We start from the raw sequence: 22489 nt of genomic DNA, 5'->3' as shown, positions 1-22489 counted from the left end.
TTTCAGGTCTTCTATTTTCACTGCAATTTTTTTTTTCAGCTTTAGATTTACTGCGAATTTCATAGAATCCCAAAACTTGGCTAGTTGACCCGGACGGTTTTATTCTTTTAATATGCGCATACAATTTTAGGCTATGTTCTTTCGCGTCGAATACATGTTGATATGCTTATTTACTCGCAGTCTGTATGCTCATTCTTAAGCGCATTTTTTGCGTAAAATGTTCTTGATTAATTTTCATTCTTTGTTTTGGATTTATTAAGAATGTTTCATCCCTATAAAATGACTGTGTTGAAGTGTTTCGGTTTTGTGTGTTTCGACAGGCATTTCTGAAAAAGTCACGTGTAAGTCTAAAGGCTGTTTCCATTTTTTGTCAACGAAAATAATATGGTAGAAATTAGCTAATAATTATTTTAAGAACATTATTTCCAAAGCATATAAATACATTTATTACAGTTGTCTCTGTCTAATTAAAATCGAAAGTAAAAGTAAAATTTTCTGTTCCAGGTACGTTACGACGTGTATCAAGCTCACGCTAATTTTCTGGGAGAGCCGTCAGGTGAAGTTACATGTAGGAGTTAGTTACAGATACTAAGCTTTAGCAGTATGTCAACAGCAGTGTTCACTTTCAGTGGTCACAGTAGTTGTGTGTGTGTGTGTGTGTGTGTGTGTGTGTGTGTGTGTGTGTGTGTTTTTGGGGGGGGGGCGGCTTTTTTTGCCTAATCAAGTATAATTTCTGTTTAAAAAATGAATGTATATTGTCTTCTACACACATTTTTAGACGATATTCCGCAAACATTCCATTTGTGCGATTTCGTTGTCGGAAAATAGTTTTCAGATCAGAAAAAACGTGAGCTGGAACATACACTTACGCCTGGTAGTAAAGAATAAATTAGCCTGAATATTACGTGCTATGTTCAGGATTTCACAAATACAAGTGATGCAATAGTGTGCGCTACTTCTTAATGAAACATCAAAATAGTGTTTTTGATGATAGGTTCATAGCACGTAACTGTTGAGTTATGACTCAATTCTGGGAACTAGGACGAAATTATATGTTATTGGGAACGGAATTTAGTGTTGCTAAAGCCATGGCAGTGCCATCTCGTTGAGAGATGGTGCTTCAGATTAGCAGCGAATGAAGTAGATGGGATGCTCAGCGGGGAGTTCAAGTTAAGAAAGAACGATATTGAAATACCAAGCTTGCTGGAAGCAGCACAAATATTTTACACTCGAAATATGTAAATAATCTTGAAGGTTTAATAACTACATGCATTTGATCGCTTGGAAAGGAAATCTCTGAAAGGTGTCCAAACTAGAGATATAAAAAGCCGATGTCGGATTGAGCGAGGGGACAGAACAGATAAATAATTGCTTGGGAAGAGTTAGAAATTCAATCTTTGGAAAATATAGTTGTAATAAACGTGAAAAGCAAATACAGTGGAGTTCAATTTTCTGGGTTAGTGCGGACTCTGGACTGCACAGGTAACTGAGAGTACGGATAATCTGAAATACACATTTTTTTATCGGAAGCTGTTATATACTGTATTCAAAAATGCTAAAAGACACAATTGAAAACCCATTACATTGTGTACTCGTTATTTGTCGGTAACAACATGTCGGTAGCAACATGTCGGTAGCAACATGTCGGTAGCAACATGTCGGTAGCAACATGTCGGTAGCAACATGTCGGTAGCAACATGTCGGTAGCAACATGTCGGTAGCAACATGTCGGTAGCAACATGTCGGTAGCAACATGTCGGTAGCAACATTTCGGTAGCAACATGTCGGTAGCAACATGTCGGTAGCAACATGTCGGTAGCAACATGTCGGTAGCAACATGTCGGTAGCAACATGTCGGTAGCAACATGTCGGTAGCAACATGTCGGTAACAACATGTCGGTAACAACATGTCGGTAACAACATGTCGGTAACAACATGTTGGAAACAGCTAACTCCCAGAGATTAGTCCAGGGGCCGGCAAGTAAATTTTACTGGAATCCATATGCTTTTGTAAAATTTTATGAAGGTCCAGTGCAAGCATAAAAATTCAAAACTAGGTGAATTTTCGTTTTTCAGGAAGGCTTCTAATTATTTACTGATACGCATTTTATTTTTATAGACAGTTCATTAATTTTTATTTCTCCTCTTAAAATAAGACAGAAGGGGCAGTCAAATGAAAACATGACACATGGAAAAATGAAAGTAAACTGTCTATTACTTCAAAAGCAGTCGCAACAGCTATTAATGTATTAATTTCATTGCGAAGCAAGACGGCCAATGCCTTCCCAAAAAAGTGATAACGGTTGCCTGTGGAACCATGATTGTACATAGGCGTGCGCCTCTTCTTCCGAAACAAATCAACGATCTACAGATGTCTTTCTTCAGAGCTCCAAAAATATGGAAATGGCGTGGGAAGAGATTGGAACTGTATGGAGGACGTGTATAGCCTTCACAGCGAAACTTCTATAGCGCAATCGAAACAAAAACCATCAGAATGCCCGCCCACGTGTTGCCAAGGTTTTTTAGGATGCGCTGCACGCGTTTCGCTGGGAAGCCCTTCCTCACACTCTGTACGGTCTCTCGCTTTGAACCCTGAAGAAAGGCATTCGTATCCACCGATTTGGTTCGGACGATGAAGTGCGTGTTTTGGTACAATCACGGTTCCGTAAGAAACCGCAAGCATTTTTCCATGAAGGCATTGACTGTGTAGTCTCACAATGGGATAAACGTTACGGAGAATACTTCTGAAATAATAAATACTTTAGTTACTTTTTTCCATGCATCCCGTTTTCATTTGACTGCCCCTTATAATGTAGACAGGTTTAGAAATTAATGCGAGAAATTACATTTGCAGTCTTGAGACATTTTTTGTTGTTCGGTTCTCGCGGGGAATATTCGAGATCGCACGGAGGCTTACTAACAATCTTTCTTCCCGCGAACCGTTGGCGACTGGAGCACGAAAGGGAGGGAAGGGGGTGGGGGGAGAATGGTAGTGATCGATACACAAAATACTCCCCTGCGCACACCGTAAGTTGGTTTGCGGAGTATAGATGTGTTATGTCAGAAAGTGCCAACTTTTGTCAGTGCTGGATTCCACTTGTTTTTTTTCCAAGGTTAAAAATATCATGACAGTTACTTAAATAACTCGTCACACGCATTTCAACGGATTCTGTGAAAATCGGTTCACTGAAGAATGATACAGATTTTGATATATGGACGTTTTCGTAGTCCGTAACATTGCCAGCCTGATTTTTAACGCTTTGCCACGGCAGATTTATCGTGCCTTGGCACGTGGGTTTAGTGTCGTAGTTCCACGCAACGTTCTTTAACTTAAAAAAAATACGTTCACTTTATGCGACCTATTACAGAATGTTCATTACGGGCGATAGGAAGACCAAAGATTTGAACCTTTCCTCTTCAGCTTCTTGATGTTGACACGAATCTTCGGTTTGAATTGCAGAGCCTTTCGGATTTTCGCTGGGCGTAGAGGATAATTTTTTGAGGTGTTACGGTTCTTTCTGTAGATGTTCCTTGTCGTATGTGCACTGTATACATGTTTACTGAAGACACCATGGGTCAGCGCCGGATAATAGCAGCTGCCCGCTCGCAGGGACAGATAGGTTGTTAGTGTCGGATTGCGGAAGACATCGTGTCTTCATTTTCCTGGCGAATGAAGACGCCGAAGAAAAGGAGGCATCGGTCCTTTTGCAACTGGGTGGTAAGCTTAATGTTCCCATGAATATAATTATGATGGTCTGAGAATTGTGGGTTTCCCCTTGCTATGAGCCCCCACTACAAAAATGTGTCAACCACGCAACTCCGAAATATGACAGGCTTAAAATTTGTAGAGTCCAACGCCTTCTCCTCAGAATCTTCCATAAAATAGTAAAACAGCATAGGAGACAATGAACTTCTCATGGCAAGCCCTTCAATAAGTTTATAAAATATTGGGTTGCTGCATAACTGCGTAGCGTTTTTCCGTTAAGTTTAGCACAACAGATACACATAACAGACTTTAGTCATCAATCATGTATTCTCCTTCACTATTTATAGACTTCCAACGCTGGGATAACTTTTCGAGTCCGCGACTGTATCATCCCGTGGTTTTCAGGCGAAAAACTTGTCGAATCATATTCGGAGCACATTTTCATTCCGAAAGCAAGTTCATTGAAAGTTACTCAACAGTGACTGGAAAAGGCGAAAATCTGAGGGCGCAAGTTCGGGTGAATTAGGTGAGTGCGTAATGACTTCCCAACCTAACCCCCTGTAGGCCGTAGTGTTTTTTGTCAGTCTCGCAGAATGCGGGCGGGCGTTATCTTGGAGTAGCCTCACTTTGCGCAATCTCCCTGGTCGTTGTTCTTGGATTGCGTCTGCAAGACGTCTCAGTTGTTGACAATAATATTCAGCAGTGATGGTTACACCTAGGGGGAGCAATTCTTAGTACACCTCACTGTCGCTGTTCCACAAGATGCATAACATTATCTTTTGTGGATGCTAGCAGGACTTTGTACCGGGAGCTGCTGCTTTATTTGGGCTCAACCATTCATTTCTTTTGTTTGTGTTAGCGTAAAGACTTCATTTCTGGTCACCGGTAAATATATTGAACAGAAATGGTTCAAATGGCTCTGAGCACTATGGGACTTAACTTCTAAGGTCATCAGTCCCCTAGAGCTTAGAACTACTTAAACATAACTAACCTAAGGACATCACACACATCCATGCCCGAGGTAGGATTCGAACTTGCGACCGCAGCGGTCGCGCGTTTCCAGGCTGTAGTGCCTAGAATGTTCGGTTTTAGTCACGAGCCGGTTGATGACGAGCAAACAGAAATGCAAATATGGCCAGCAGACGATTTTTGTGTTTTGGCCTAGAGCATGCGGTACCCATACACCCTATTTTTGAAACTTCCCCTTTGCATGCAAGTGTCGCATAATGGTGGAATGATCACAGTTCATCACATTTGCCAGTTCCCGTGTACACTGTCGTGGATCACTGTAGATTAATGCTTTTAAACTATCTTCATCGAACCCCGAAGGTTTTCCTGAGCGTGGAGAGTCACTAACGTCATAACGAGAAAACCATTTTCTTATTGCGCTCTGTCCTATGGCATTACCCCAAATATTTGTGGCTGCCTCCGTTGCTGTCACTCCCCTACTGAACTCAAACAGAAGGAAATGTCGGAAATGTTCAGATTTCTCCACTTCGCACTCCATATTTTTTTTTTTTTTTTTTTTTTTCTCTTCTAGAGTCCACAGCTCCACTCACTATCTTCAAACGACAAAATGACAAGATGTAAAATCAAATAGCAACAGTGAACTACAAATACAAAATAACAGTCGATAAATAAACACATTGCAACCAGAATACCAAGATGCAAAGCAAAAATTCTACGGACTTGAGGAACCACGTGATACATTACTAAATAAAAATATAAGTTGAGGAAAGCACATATTGAAACAAATTTATAATTTGTTAAAATGTTTTGTAATAAAGAGTTAGGTCCCTGCGAACGTAACTTTGATAAATATTGCCTAGGATGCGCCAGGTTGGCTCCTGCGGAGGGCGTACTGCTGACAGTATATCGCAGGCAAGTACGTCGGACATCGCGTGTCGCGAGATAAGCGCGCCTCCAGCACGTGGTCGCGTAGAGGCCACGTCGCCCAGAGTTTTGTAGTCGTGTGCTCGCGATAGGCACACGCTCTGTCTGCTGGCAGCCGCCGTGTTTACGCCTGGTCTGGGCTGCCGTTTAGCCGGCAGATAACCCCGCATTATCTGCTCCCACTCGTCTCTCGGCAGCCGCGTCCAAATCCAGCTGCTTAGTGACTGGACTCCACGTCTAATGTTAAGAAGACTACGCCAAATCCCGTTACTCGATCCTGGACCCCAGTTGTAGGTTTGCTGCAAAACGAAATAGCTTTCTTATGGAGACAGTAGAAAATTAGTTAAGGGTATGTCGATAAGCACAAATGTGTTCCTGAGATGAGACGGTAGTTTCTTAAGACTTACTACAGTTTGTAGATACTTTTATGTGACAGAATATTTTGCCATGTGCCCGGAATCGGCACAAATGGAGGTTTAAATCGTAGCTTTTTCTTAGTTCTGGAACATACAGCGTGAAAAGTATTTAAGCCGACAAACTCTGCGAGGCTGTAGGGGTTATCAAAAAAAATATTTTTCCCTAATGTAATTTTTTCCTATGAGGAGTATTTAAACCGGAAGAGGAAAATTTGTCTGGCGGAAAATTAATTAAACCAACAAACACTATTCCATTTTCTTATGACCAAGAGACAACACATTAACACAACCCAATTTCAATTACTGTAGATTTCCAAAAATGCCTCCATTGACATGTAAACAAAGGCTACACCGTCGGATCATGTTCTGTCTGACACGGGCAAAAACCCCAGGAGAATCCTGAATAGTTCCTACTGCTGCTGCTACTATCCGGGCAACCAGATCCTCTTCTGATGCAACAGGAGTTGCGTAAACAAGGTTGCGCATCTCTCCCCGCACAAAAAAGTCCAGAGGGGACATATCTGGGGATCGAGCAGGCCATGGTACAGGACCACCTCTGCCAATCCACGTTTCTGGGAACCGTCGGTCCAGGAATCCACGCACACGACGACTGAAATGTGCCGGCGTCCCGTCGTGTTGGAACCACATGCGTTGTCTTGTAGGGAGTGGGTCGTCTTCCAGCAATTCTGGCAATGCTCTGGCGAGAAAATTGTAATATTGCCTGCCATTTATTGGCCCAATTAAACAGTCCGCAACAACAGCGACCCACACATTAACGAAGAACCGCACTTCATGAGCGCTAGTAACTGTGGCATGTGGGTTGTCCTCACTCCAAACATGCGAATTGTGCATGTTGAAGACTCCATCAAACCCGAACGTTGCTTCATCGGTTAACAACACAGAGGATGGAAATGCAGGATGCATTTCACACTGTTCCAGGTACCACTGCGAAAACTGTGCTCTGGGTGGATAATCAACTGGTTGCTGGTTGTGGACACGCTGTGAGTGAAATGGACGTAACAATTGCTCTCGAAGGACTGTTCTTACATTCGTCTGATTCGTCCCCATGTTAGTGCAATTGGACGAGTGCTGATTGAAGCATCCAGCTCCCCTTGTTGCAAGACAGCTTCCTTAAATTGCAGCGTTCTTACCGTGCGACGGCGTCCCTCAGATAATCTGTTAAATGACCCGGTCTCACGCAGACGTTGGTACACAGCAGCAAAGGTCGTATGGTGCGGGATACGGCGATTAGGATATTGTTGTTGATAAACCCGCTGTGCAGCTCGTCCGTTGTGGAGCGCTATGTAGTACGCAACAACCATATCAGTGTACTCACTCCAGTTGCATCGCTCCATTAGTAAACGGAGAAAATGCACTACTACACTGGTGGACAGCAGTTGCCTACAACTGAGGAACATAATACGCCCTCTAACAGAAGATCGTAAAACGGCCTCTAGCGTAATACGGCCTCCAACAGTTTAAATAATCCTCATAGGAAAAAATGACATTAGGGAAAATATTTGTTTTTATGTCCCCTACAACCTCCCAGAGTTCGTCGGTTTAAATACTTTTCACCCTGTATATACAAACAAAACAAAAGTGTTTAATACAACGTTCAATAAAAGTTATAATAAGAAGAATTAGGTCTTGTGTTTTATCTTTTCATCTTTAGATCCCTTGATGAATTTATAAATCTTTATATAGAAGCTGCTAACCATGTCGGTTTTACAGGCCAATATGCTGAGGTGACAAAAGTCATGGGGTACCTCCTAATATCGTGTCGGACCTCCTGTTGCCCGGCGTAGTGCAGCAACTCTGCGTGGCTTGGACTCAACAAGTCGTTGGAAGTCCCTGCCGAAATATTTAGGCCATGCTGCCTCTATAGCCGTCCATAATTGCGAAAGTGTTGCCGGTGCAGCTCTTTATGCACGAATTGACTTCTCAGTTATATCTCACAAATGTTCGACGAGATCCGTGTCGGGCGATGTGGGTGGCCATATCGTTCGCTCGAATTGTCCAGCATGTTCTTCAAACCAATCGCGAACAGTTGTGGACCGCCATCGTTGTTTGGGAACGTGAAGCCGAACATAACCATTTCCAGTCGGTGATAGGTTCGGCTGAGCCATAGTTCCGAGTTCATTTCATGTAAACACGGCCCGCTCCCTTCAGTCTGGAACCGTGCGACCGCTACGGTCGCAGGTTCGAATCCTGCCTCGGGCATGGATGTGTGTGGTGTCCTTAGGTTAGTTAAGTTTAAGTAGTTCCAAGTTCTAGGGGACTGATGACCTCAGATGTTAAGTCACATAGTGCTCAGAGCCATTTGAACATTTTTGAACAGCTCGCTCCGTTATGGAGCCACCACCATCTTGCGCAGCGCCTTGTTAACAACTTGGGTTCTTGGCTTCGTGAAGCCTGCGCCACACTCGAGCCCCACCATCATCTCTTACCAACAGAAATCGGGACTCATCTGACCAGACCAAGGTTTTCCAGTCGCCCTGGGTCCAACTAATATGCTCGTACATTAGTTGTTCTATTACACATTCTTGTCAAGTGCAAAAGAAGGTTTTGCTAGATGTGTCAGTCAGGTTATGTTACGAAATATTTTTGCACTTGCCCATAACAATTAATAACTTCTGTTACTGTGCACCTTTCACTATCTGGTAGTGTTTAAGCGGTGCCAAAGACATTTGTACTCGCAGCTAGTGGGAACATATTATCTGAAAAAAAAAAAAAAATAAACTTGACTGAAAATGGAAAAAAAATGTTACTTTGTAAATTTCCTAATAGCGTGACGGGCCTCAACCGATTCCTTCAACATGGACAAATTTAAATGTGTCCATATTGTAAACTGTGAGAGTACAGATATCAATATCGCTCCGATGTATCGAATCTTATCCCCGATGATCAAAGATCGCAGATGACGCGGGGATGCGTAATCAGCGAGGTAGCTGGGTGAGCATTTGGCGCCTGCAGAAACGGCACGTAGGCAGTTAGTTTACGGGGTCGTCTGATGGAGGGAACATGTACGATATGAGGAAGCGGAATACTGGCGCCAAGTAGGGTAGCGGAGTATATATTCTATGATGCGTATTGTGCAATGTGGAACAAACTTTAACGGAATCAAAAAGGCCAATGGATAAGTCAAGTGTAAAGTGAATGGTGTGAGTGTTGATTTAGTGTGCATGGACTTCGGATCCTTTCATAAACCCAAAACACAATAAACTCGGTGTTTAATTCCAAGATCCCTTTTCGTCGTAGTACTCGTATGCTTATAGAACTGATTATATTGAAGAGTTTCTGTAGCAAATTGAGAGGAATCGTGTCAGATTCGCACAAGGCTATTTAGTTTACTACACAAAAGTTAAGGGATAGCGATATGCACATATACAGATGGCGGTAGTATCGCGCACACAAGGCGCAAAAGGGTAGTGCACTGGCGGTGCTGCCATGTGTTCTTAGGTGATTCATGTGCAGCACGGCGGGAATTAACGGAGTTTGAACGCGGAGTGGGAGTTGGAGCTAGACGCATGGCACATTCGTTTTCGGATATCGTTGGGAAAATCAGTATTAGGGGATCCACAGTGTCAAGAGTGTGCCGAGAATACCGTATTTCAGGAATTACCTCTCACCACGGACAACGCAGTGGCCGGCGGCCTTCACTTAACGACTGAAAGCAGCGGCGTTTGCATAAAGTTATCAGTGCTAACAAACAAGCAACATTTCACGATATATCCGCAGACAGCAATGCGGGGACGTGCGACGAGCGTATCCGTTAAGACACTGCGGCGAAATGTGGCGTTAATGAGCTATGGGAGCAGACGGCCGACATGTTTGCCTTTTCTAACAGTATAACATCGCCAGCAGCGCCTCTCCTAGGCTCGTGACCATATCGATTGTACACCAGATGACTGGAAAAGCGTGGCCTGGTTAGATAAATCCAGATTTCAGCTAGTAAGAGCTGATGGTGTAGACCAAACAAAGGCATGGACCGAAGTTGTCAATAAGGCGCCATACAAAGCTGATGGTGACTCCATAACAGTGTGGGTTGTGTTAACGTGGAATGGCCTGGGTCCACTGGTCCAACTGAACCGATTGTTGACTTGAAATGGTTATGTTCGGCTACTTAGAGACCATTTCCAACCATTCATGGACTTCATGTTCCTGTGACATTGCGGCCGGCCGCTGTGGCCGAGCGGTTCTAGGCGCTTCAGTCCGGAACCGCCCTACTGCTACGGTCGCAGGTTCGAATCCTGCCTCGGGCGTGGATGTGTGTGATGTCCTTAAGCTGGTTAAGTTTAAGTAGTTCTAAGTTCTAGGGGACTGATGACCTCAGATGTTAAGTCCATAGTACTCAGAGCCATTTGAACCATTTTTTTGTGACATTGTGCCATGTCGCCGGGTCACAGTGGTTAGGCGATAGGTTTCAAGAACATTCTACACAGGTCGCCCGACCTGATTCCATCGATCATTTATGGGACATAATCGAGAGGTCAGTTCGTGTAGAAAATCCTGCATCGGGAATACTTTCGCAGTTATGGACTGCTATAGAGGCGACGTGGCTGAATATTTCTGTAAGGGACTTAACAACGACTTGTTAAGTCCACGCCACGTCGAGTTGTTGCACTACGCCAGGCAACAGCTGGTCCGACACGATATTAGGAGATGTCCCATGACTTTTGTCACCTAAAGTGATATTGTACCTCGGTGGTAAGTTGGCTGTGTCAGTACGACACCAAACAGATGATTAGTTATACCGAGCCATTGAACAGTTTATAAAACCGTCAAACGACCGGTTAATTTACGGAGTGACTGTTTGACGTCATAATGAGAGATTGCAATTATTGAGAATGGAACATACAAATGACAGACGACCAATTTGTGAAGAGTACCAAGTTGTGAATAGTAGACGAACGTGCAGGAGAGGTTCCAGGCAGGCCGGAGAGTGACGGCCACATTAATGCGGCAGTGCTGTGGGGAAGCCAGCAGAACGGCCCTGGCACGGCGCCCGCGGCTCGTTAACACGGCGCGCCCGCTGCGCGCAAATCGCTCACATCAGCCGGCTGCTGCCGCTGCCGCCGTCCAGGCATCCAGGGGGAGGGTTAGCATCGACTGGCCCTCATTCGGGGCGGGCTGTGTGTGTCCCAGTCAGCGTCTGGGAGGTGGCCCACTTTTCTGTCCATGCGCGTGTTTCCTAACTAACCACTCCAAACCCAAAAACGCCTCGCCCAACCACTTACGGAGTCTGCACGATTTCCAACATACCTATTCGGCAGTAATATGGCATTCTGGATCCGCTTCGATGCAAAAAAAAACGTATTGTTTTTATTTGTTTTATTTTGGTTCTCAAACTCACCGACAATATCGCCACCATCATCAACGTGTTTTCTCTTTATTCTACAACATGCAAAAACCGTTAGCACCATTATAAATATTATTACTTGCGTATTGTTCGGTTCCAGATATTGTATTCTGTAATAGCTTTATAGTACCATATTTACTTTGACACCATAGTTTTTACGTTTGTTATCGTTATTTTCAGTAGTTTTTCTGTGTCTTTGTTGGCGTTCCTTCGGCATACAGCATGTCATCTGCAACTGCATGAGTGGGTATTATTAAGAAATGCGCAAAAGTGAACTTAGGTATACTTCGGCGTTGTACTATTGGAGTTGGTGTAGCGTTGTGGATAGTGTGTGCACTATGTTGTTGCTTCATTTGCCACGTACTTACGTACGTTCGTCGCCTTGCAGTTGCATTTGTCACACACACACACACACACACACACACACACACACACACACACACATCGAGACATAAATAAGGAAAAGAAGTGCCGCTACAATTTTCAAAACCTTCTCGCAATATGCGATACGTTCTCGCTATACAGATGTTTTGAGTTACGCCCAAGGCGCAAAAGTTAAGTTTTCTGTGTTTAGATGCAACTGCAAGCCGACCAACGAACGTGAGTAGATGACAAATTTCGTAACAACCTAGTGCACACCAAAACGCGCCGGTGTGTGTGTGTGTGTGTGTGGGGGGGGGGGGGGGGGGGAGGGGGGGGGGGGTGCAAACAAATATTATCAGCGGAAAAATGCTCCTGTCGGAACATCAAGAAGGTGAAGACTCTAACAGAAAAGTGAGGAACCGGCTACCTCAATCCTTATTCTGTCTTCTTCACCAAAATGTTGGCTTATGTACTTTTACACGTATAGACAACAAAAAAGTACGAATAGTGTAAGGTTAAGACAAAATCGTTTCTTTACTTTTTTTCTCGATTCTTCAAAGGAGCGCAGATCATAACAAACGACCGGCTTATGATTTGTTTCTTAAGAGTGAAAATGTTGTAAGAAATATTTCTAGGAAATTGCTTTCTTCCCAACGTAACATAATTTTTGACAATCATTTCAATTTCTTTTCAAGCGTGTGAAGCCCCTTTTTAGCCGTTATTCGTCATTGCAATGCCACTTTGAATATATTTGTATACGCGTGAAATGTCCATTATACAGAGACAGCGCGTCATAGAATGTTGTTAGTGAAACAATGCTGACAAAAGGCATAGTCTGTTAACCTCAGAACTGTCGCCATCTGTTCACTGCTCAGTTAAAACTACATCTACACCTCAGACCAGATATTACATGCGTAAGTATCGCAACTTGGAACCGCTAGAACTTGATAACGCATAATGATATCGAAAAATGTTCCAAAGTATCCAAAGAATATCATCTTAAGAACATCTGCCATGAACTGAAATTATAGAAGAAGAAGCATATGCACAATTAGTACTGTTCGTACCCATAAATCATGGTTTTTCGGGCTTTTCACAGGAAACGCCCATGAACAAATTGTGCTTTTATAAGCCGCCTAAGGTTTACCCTAGACCAGACACCGTACAAAAGAACGTACCGATTTGTTCAATTTGACTGTGGTGGAGGAATTGTGTAACGTTTAAATATTGACCCTGCAGGATATTGGTCTGCAGGATAGCTACAATATACCCTTTCTTCTGAAATGTATGCAAACGATCGTTATGCCGAGGGCTAGCCAAAACACTTGATCTCTGATTTTTGATGAGCAGAACCCGAGGTATGACCCTCTCAAAAATCACATTTTCGGGTGCGGATTTTTGGAAAATATTGGTATCGTACATTGTTACGTTGTCGTACACGAACCGACACCCTTCAGATTTTTCTATCAATATCTGCATATGTTACGTGAGAAAGAGCTGGCTGTATAGTGTAAGCTAAAGGACAGTAAATTAAATTAAAAAATAAAGTAGTGGACTACCTGCAACTTTCTTTGTCAACCCATACCGTTGTAAACCAGCAGCAGTCGTGCGAAGGAATTACCATACCATGCCGGCTTTGCTTTTTCTACAGGCTAAGTAGGTTATGTTGAAAAGTAGATTGAGCTTGATACTTACGTGAAAAAAATTGTTACAATATTGTTTTTTATTTTATTTTAAAGCGTTACTTACATGAAAAACGCGCCTCGTATCATTCCCAACCGTGCCGTGAAGTCTTCAACTTTGCTTCTGGGGACGCCAGCGCCATTATGTGATTTCCAGTGGAAGGGGTTTTTGCCCGGCCTGGAACTGATGGATTCACCTCCTAGTAATTCGTATAAAGTGCTTTGTGGACGGAGTCTACTATGCTGACTTAAGGACTAGTGACTTAACCGTGAAGTCGAGATGTTTTGCAGCACCTGTTGGAAATAAACTTTTGAACGCTCCTGACAGGAAGCAGCAGTTAGCGAGAGCTGAAAATGAGCCTGTATTCTGCTCTGAAGGTTCATTGGCGGAAAGGCGTGGATCTTAAAATAATTTCGTGAGTTGCTTGCAGCTGGCGAAATCGAGAAGTTCGCCGGCAGCCCTCCTTTGTGCAGGGGGCTAGTCGTGTGGCCTCCGGGTTAGAGGCATTGTTCAAAAATATTTAACATTTCTGAAGTTGGGAGACGATGAAACTTCGTGATCCACCAAATTATTTTTCTCGGTATCGAAAACACAAAAGGAATCAAGTGCGTTCCCGACTGCGAGCACAGAATTAAGGATAGCGATTTTCCAGGCGGGTGTTGCAGTTCAGTTAGGGAGCTCGCCCTCCATAGGAAGAGACCTCACGGCAGGGCGTGGGGCCACGAACTTGGGGAGCTCGCGTTCAATGAACATGTGTGCAAATGAAGCCAATACATTATATCTGTTACTTTTATATGTCTTTTTACACTTTTGACTTTTTGGTTTTATGGCAAATTTTCGACGTGCGCTCATAGGGACCAGTTGGAGTCCGTGTATTCACTGTCAGCAGCGTACGTTTTTCATTCCACTGCTCTGTTCTCGAAAAGTTGCTGGATGCATTTACGTAGTTACAGAGAATTCATTAATGATTTTGGAGTAGAGACAGTTATTTTGTGCTGTGTATAGTGGGGCTGGCGACTCTTGCCTTGACATGTTTTAATAGCGTAATAGTTCAGAGAATGCGATATTGCATTCAGAGAACGCGATATTGTAGTGCCTGTGTTGCTCAGAATTACGATGTAATGTTCCTTCGGACATGCAGTTAAAATCTCCTCCTTGTGTAAGAGAATGTACACAATATCTGTAAGAGTGCAGTTGTTGACGTATGGAGGCTTGGATCTGACCGTGAGTCGTGGTCGGATAGCCTGACGGTAAGGTGACTGCTCTCGATGAGTGGCAAATCCGGTTTCGAGTTCCGATCGGGCTCAAATGTTCAATGTCGTCATTCTGTTACACAGCTGGCGGTCATCCACATTCGCAACTGCGAATAGATTTCATGTCGTTCAGAAAATGAACCCATGCCCGCCAAGAAACTTCTCTAGTAAATCTTCAGAGAAATATGTCCCGAAATAGGTTTCACACAACTCTCGAAACTAGTCTATCCTGTGCAAGCATGTTCATCTGTGTGTAACTTCAGGGTGTCTACGACCCGGGAAATCCGGGAAAAACCCGGGAATTTTTTCATCCGGGAGAAAACCGGGAAAACCCGGGAATTTTTCGGAATTCCGGGAATTTTTCATTGTTTTAGCTTTCAGTTAAATTTTTGTAATTTTGACTGCAGAATTGATTCTCTAGCAAAGAATGTTATTGTATCCTGCTACTGGAGAATGATACTGCAGCAATAAAATATAAACGAGAGGGAAAAAATAAATCTTTAGTGGCAAAGGAAATGTGCAATTTACAACAACAAACAACCGTGCACGCACAAGCGTCTGCAAATAGCAAAAATATGTCAAAGGACGTAGGGCGAAGACCGTAATTCTTCGTAACAATAAACTGCTTGCTATGAGCATGACGTCACAACTGTTCACGTTAGGTTCGTTTGACCAATTGCCAGCGGTCTGTTGCGCATGCGCATTTGACTCGCGTATAAGCAGTACCTTCTCCCGCTACTTGAAGTTTGGCTGTTAGCGGTATCGGTAATAGCAGCAAGCAGCCAGATGCAAACGAGAAAATTTTTTCCCGCGCGCGCTAGCTGCCAGATTCACGCTTGCACAGAGTTGTCGGAGTTGTAGTGGGGAGGGGGTTAACCTCCACATGACCCGTGTTTACGTAAAGTGAATTCGCTGCTTCTCTTCGTGTACTGCTCCCACGTCAAATGAAAACAAAACGGATTTCTGTGGCTGGGAGCTATCAAGTGAATTAAAATACATTCACATAATTACGGAGGGCAAAAATATATTATTAATTTCAGTTTTCTGATTTTATTTTATTTCCAAGTTAGTAGCAGTCAAGCATTAATCGCCTTGCAGAACAGTGAAGTTATTTTTGCAAGTTTGCTGAAGAAATTTGGCTTTATTAATCTTTCCGCCGAGGCGATCATTTTACAGTATTGGCTAGTTCCAACTGTTCGCTGATTTTCAAGTGCACGTTATCATCTTCTGCCATATATGGTATTATGCCATAATAAAGAACCAAAAATGAGATCGTAGAGTACTGGTACTCCAAGAAAATTTACGTCCCTAAAACCACACTGAAAAGCTTAATATCAGATGGGACCTACTTCATTGTGAATCTGGAAAAAGCCAATTTGCACATCAAGCCGAATTATGCATTTTAGTATGGTTTACGAAATTCCGATGCTCTTGGAGTATCCTCTGATGCACTGTTTCTTTTATGGTGTAATGTAAGCTCTCTTAGAGCTTTATACACACGAACATACGGGCTTCCTACACCACTGCAGTTGCACACGCACAATTATGCCTGTCTTCTGGTGCTCTCTGGCAACTGGTAAATCGAACCTATTCCTAACAGTCTCCGAATAGTATTGCGAACGGTGGTTAGAAAAGCGTTACTTTCAAAGTAAATTTCTTTTTACGCAAGATGAATTATGTTACGTGTGAGAAAGTGGGATGGATATCTAAATCACAGAGCGTTCCAAACTGAACATTTTGAGGACCAGCCACTTACAAGAATTTTGAGCCGAGACATTTATGTCATAATTTTAAATTTACTGGCACATTTTTGTGATGTATCTTAAAGTATAACACACGCAAAAAAAATCAACATTACATGTGAAAGCTTAGCTTCTGTTGTAGCGTGTTAATCTTAGAGACTAGCATTATATGTGAAAGCTTAGCTTTTCTAGTAGATATACGGTACGGCATACATTAATGTAAACCGTTAACTTTTCCTCTTGCGTGTTCGCGCTATGTGACCAGTGATCTCGCTATTGGCTGACTATAACACGTGTCCTATGCTCTGAATATCCGCTGTCATCGGCTGACGAGATCTCGTGGCTTGAGATATGACTCGCTTACAAAAGGACATCGCCACCTCGGTTTCAACGCTCCGGAAACTAACGCGCTGTGTTTGGTGGAATTCGAATTTATACTTTTGTAATACGAAAATATGCAGCGTATATGTTGCTGCAAATCAAAGGTCTTTCCAAAATTTCTCTCCGTTTTTTTTTTAATTGATGGAGTCTCCAAAACCTTCTTTGCCCCGTCTTTTCTTTTTTTTTCCGGGAAGTTCTATGCGATTGTATAAAACGTTAACCATTCAAAGGATTCATAAGTTTTACAGTTCCGAGGGAAAATCTACGGAAAACCTACTGTCACTTAGCAAATAAAAAGTGTATTTTCGCCCGGGAAAAATCATATTTTTTAAACGGGGTATCCGGGAGAAATCCGGGAATAATCCGGGAATTTTTTTCCTTGTCCCCGTATACACCCTGGACTAACTGCTGCAACCTTCACACTTTGAACCTGTTTACTGTAGACATGCCTTGGTGATCCTCTACAAGTTTTACCCCTCCCACCTTTGCCTCTATTACTAAATTCACAATTCCCTGGTACCTCAGGACGCGTGCTATCGACCGATCCCTTCTTTTGCCAGGTTGTGCCATAAATTTATTTTCTACGCAATTCGATGCTGTGACTCTTCATTAGATATCCGATCTACGCATTGAATCTTCAGCATTTTCGTGAAGCACCATGTTTTTGCATGAAGTTTTTATCATCTAAGTTTCACTTCAGTATGGGACTACGCCGGAGGCAAATGCATTAAAAAAACTTCCAAACACGTAAATTTCTTCTTTACAGAAACACTTCTCTTACTTTTATATCCGTACCACTTCGTCTATCGTCAGCTGTTTTCCTGTCTAAATACCAAAACTAGCCTGCTTCTTCTAGTGTCTCATTTCATAATGTAAATATATCATCGCCAGATTTAACCTTTTTAAGAAACCGTCTATTCCATTCAGCTGCTCTCGTAAGCTCTTTCTCAATATCTCCTTAATTCCTTTCACAGCTTGCTCATTTTGTAGAATGAATAACATCTGGAATAAACTACATCCCTACTACTTCCCTTTCATTGCAATCGACTCGTGCAATTGCAGTCTGGTATCTGTTGAAGTTGAAGATAAAATTTTAAAGAGTGAATTCCAGTATACTTTGTCAAAAGCTTTTCCTACGTGTAAAATTTCTATAAACATGAGTTCGCGTATTTTCACTGTGTCTTCTAGGATTTGTCTGGCGTCTGTGTTGACTGGAGTGTTCCCACTTTTCTCTAAAACCCAAACCGATCCTTTCTGTGATTGGCTAGTGACACAATGAAATACGTTTCAGCCACCCATATTCGGAGGCTTAAAGTTTATCATACAAACGGCATTACCATCTTATTTAACAGTAACTTGTTGTTTAACGGTTTTCTTATTTCTCCGAAACTTTCCATTTCGCTCTCTGTGCTGCTCATAGACTTCTCCATCGATGATTTTTACTCATTTTCTTTGCACGACTCTTTCGTCATTATTGATTTAACACTTTCTCACTTCTTTGTAAGCCGCACGGGGTAGCCGCGCGGTCTAGGGCGTCTTGTCACGATCCGTTCGGCTCCTCCCGTCCGAGGTTCGAGTCCTCCCTCGGGCATGGGTGTGTAGGTGTGTTGTCCATAGCGTAAGTTAGAGTTAGATTAATTAGTGTGTAAGCGTTGGGACCGATGACCGAAGCAGTTCGGTCCCATAAGATCTTACCACAAGTTTTCTGCTTTGTAATTCCTTTTCTACACATCGTATGTATACAGCTGGCCTCCAGGGCGTTCTTTCGAATCTTGCGTGATTAGGAGGAATGAAGATTCGAATTTAACATCTCACTAAAGACGACGTTAAATCGTTCCTCGCACGTGCTCCATCTCTAATGACCTCGATGTCTACAGAACGTTAAACCATAACCTTCCCGACTTCCTTCCTTCGGTTCTTATATGATGGGATACGATTTTTACTTACAGTCTATCGGATGGTGTATTAAGCACAGTGATGCCCTTGCATGTTCGAGGGAAGGAAGCTATCTGCCGGCACCATCAACAGAACAGACACAATGCTGCCATCAATAAGACCTCATTGCTGTTGGAGGAAGCGTATGTCAAGCATGAATTCCACGAAACAATTTTTTTTGGTAGAAAAAGGTCTTGATGGTGTCTCCCCCTCTCCCTCTCCCTCCCTTAAACTTAGTAAAAGAATCAAATAAAATGTATTGGAATTGTCACAGAATATAAAAATGTGATAAAACTGTGATGAAAAAACACACATGCTGTGACTTCCACGTGTTTTCAAACATTCTCTGCTACTTACAAGGTGACTTTGTCACCACTCGTCAACTCATGAATTATTTCAGTAACTTTTGTTTTCATATGTGTGTAATAATACCACCAGGTGATGAGCAAAGCACACCCGAAACCCGTGGCGATATATTAAGTAAATAAATAATATGACAGGTAGGTACAGCTTCCTGTAGCCGTTATCAAGGCAGAGAGAAATATAGAAAAGAAAGACGACTCAGGCAGCGAGGGTCCTCGTCATCAGAGCTATTTTAAGCAGTGCCCGGAGAAGTCTCCAGATTCTTAAGTTGGAGAAACGAACAAGGAACACTTGTCAATGTAACTTACCAAACCACCTACCTTTTGCAGATGACAATTTGCTTTGTCCCTAACTAAGATACATGACCCCTGATGGAGGAAATGCGTATGATGTGCTGCAGATGCGCTCTGGGTAAGTCGCTTGTCGGTGGTCCGTTAGTCACCAGTCGCAGAGCCTGCCATCTTATCATTGGTCGACCAAACTTACACCTTTGGGGTGGAAGTGTGTCGTGGATTTTGGGATCGTCTTTGAGCTCACTCGTTGTTGATGTTTCCTCCAGTTGGTTTAGCAGTTCTGAATTTGCTGTGTGATAGGTTGCATTTTAAATTCCTTTAATATATCTCATTCCTTTTGTGATCCCACTTGATGTAACTAGCTGTTCCTACCCGCTGGGGAGCTGCCCGTGTTAAAGCGTCGCTTCCGGGGCGGGTAGGTACGCTGGCCCCGGATCCAATCCGTTCGGCGGGCTAACGACGAAGAAACTTCCTGGCAGATTAAAACTGTGTGCCCGACCGAGACTCGAACTCGGGACCTTTGCCTTTCGCGGGCAAGTGCTCTACCATCTGAGCTACCGAAGCACGACTCACGCCCGGTACTCACTGCTTTACTTCTGTCAGTATCTCGTCTCCTACCTTCCAAACTTTACAGAAGCTCTCCTGCGAACCAGCACTCCTGAAAGAAAGGATACTGTGGAGACATGGCTTAGCCACAGCCTGGGGGCTGTTTCCAGAATGAGATTTTCACTCTGCGGCGGAGTGTGCGCTGATATGAAACTTCCTGGCAGATTAAAACTGTGTGCCCGACCGAGACTCGAACTCCGAACCTTGGCAATAGATGGAAGCAATGATACGAATGCCAAGTTGTATACTATTGTTGTTACAGTCTACGATATTTCGCGGGAAAAAGTAGTGAGCACTGTGCTGCCCAAACCAGCGTTAGACGGGGACTCAACAGGGCGAAACATGGCACCCTATTGTTATCACAACTGAATTCTCATAACATAACCATTGAAAATTGTCTGGCTTTGTGCACCGACAGTGCCCCTGTTACGGTAGGACACAGAAATGAGGTTTCAGCGGTTCTCAAGGAAGTTCAACCAGGTATTGCCATCATAGGTTGCATCCGCCACTTAATTAATCTAATCGCTGAAAAAGGTGCTGGAAGATTACCACTTGAAGTGGATGAGATCCTTGTTGATATTATTTCTTAGAGAAGAGTGTCAAAAGAAAACACTTTCAGAAATTTCAGAACTTGGACAATTAAGAGGCAAAGAACATTCTGAAGCATGTATGTACTAGGTGGTTATCTTTAGGCAGACATTTGGACAGAGTACTGGACCAGTGGAATCCGCTTCTTTCTTTCTTCAAGGTGGAAGTAATGTTACATACCCAAAACATTTCCAAAAGCATGACATCTTTCAAAATACCTAGAGCTGAACAAAGTGGATCTAAAGAGTATCAGAAGAAGAGAATTCTTGATTCCGCTACTACTCATGCCCCTAAAAGAATAGCATATGTTTCCAAACGTGACAAACCCTTCCTAAAAAGTAAGACTTCTGCTACAACAGTTGAGGAAAAATTGTTTATATTCCTGTCCTCAAACTTGAACAAACCCTTTCGCACTTTCCTTCATGTGACTATTCACGTGTTTCACAAATTGAATGTTGCCCTTCAGCCTTCCGCACAAGTTCACTTTTTAATAGAACTTCTGGATGATTTGTTGAAGCAGTTGTTCACCAAGTTTGTTAAGCCCAAAATTGTCAAAAGCTCGTCATTGATTGAAGCTGAGTACAACCTGATTCAAAATCAAAGATGATGTGATGAGTTATTGGCATTCAGACTTCGAACTTAGTAAATGATCTACAGGTTACAAACAAATCCCTTTTCTTTTCATCAGTGAGAAACTGCTTTTGTACTGCCTGTGACTACATCATCAACAAGTTTCCACTCAAGAATGATGTGTTAAAGTGTGCTCAATTTGCTAGGTTAGACAAAATTGAAGATGCACATTTTTTTTCCATTCGCTTTTTCTTGGAAATTTTCCTACCATGTTATGCAAGGAAGAGAATGAAACTGCGGTTGATGTGGTGAATGAGCTTCAGCGAATGAGCTTCAATTGAGGTAGATAACACTTTGGCTGCAAATCAAGATGCTGGAAGTGATTCCAGTTGGGCACAAATGTCAAGAATTCGTGGAGCCGATGGACTTCATAAGTATAAATGAATTTCTAGAGCAATAGTGTCTATTCTTACCGTACCTCATCGCAATGAGAATGTGGACGCGTTTTCAGCTTCGTGAAGAAAAGTAGAACAGAATTCAGATCATCCATGTTGCTGCGTCGTGGAGTGACAGCGCAGATAACAAAACGCCACCGTAAATGTCTGCAGATAGTGTTCTTTACGCTGCAATATCTTTCTACCGCTACGTACGCTGAAAGCGAGACCTAGTGGATCGCGATTATTCAAATCCCTGTTCAGTCGTGATGGTTCAGGTTTCGCACGGCTTTCTCAGATTTAAGGCGAATACTGGGATGACCTCTTGAGCAGAGCCATGTTTCACTCAGTCTGTACCCTGTTCAACTTAGGTAGCACCCCGACTGTAATGATTGAGATGTATGACGGCGTTGATATGGTAACCTTCGTTTCACTCCTCCCTCTCCTGCGAAGACGACCGCTAGAAACGAATTCCAGATTTTCAGTCTGTGTAGTATGCGTTGCTGATGCACGCTTGCCATACTACGTCACCCAGAGACCAATAATTTACTGTCGAAAACCATGTTGTGCCATCTTAGCAGCTATGAGAAAGTTTAGTTTGTTACTAATGAGGTTCGAGATTTTTACAATTATTGTACATGATCTGTTTGGATACTTTCTTGGTGTCCCATTCCTCACGAAATAACGCCAAAAATACGAATTGAACAACAGAACGCAATACATAGTTTAAACATTATTCGTTCGTGTGGTCGTAGTGTCCGCAGTTGCTTTAGAGTTATGGAAGGTACTGTATATGAAATTTGCCTTTGCAAGTACTCTCAAATAAGTATTTATGTTTTTGTATAAAACATCGTCGTTGGAGTCAGTTTTCCCTGATTTCCACACAGATCTGAAAGTATCGTCT

General features: G+C 42.8%; 1 protein-coding gene across 1 annotated transcript in view; it reads left to right on the top strand.

The window, feature by feature from the left end:
- The window catches only part of LOC124596732 (mannosyl-oligosaccharide alpha-1,2-mannosidase IA-like), a gene marked incomplete at its 3' end in the record, with an annotated part of 218361 nt that overhangs the window by 144272 nt on the left and 51600 nt on the right, over window positions 1–22489 (top strand). Inside the window, exon 2 of the mRNA XM_047135892.1 lies at window positions 505–556. Within this exon, the coding sequence (XP_046991848.1) occupies window positions 505–556 (52 nt within the window). The remainder of the gene's footprint in view (window positions 1–504; window positions 557–22489) is intronic.

This window comes from Schistocerca americana, chromosome 1 (genome assembly GCF_021461395.2).
Source record: "Schistocerca americana isolate TAMUIC-IGC-003095 chromosome 1, iqSchAmer2.1, whole genome shotgun sequence".
NCBI lineage: Eukaryota > Metazoa > Arthropoda > Insecta > Orthoptera > Acrididae > Schistocerca > Schistocerca americana.
This window is presented reverse-complemented; position numbering and strand designations above follow the sequence as displayed.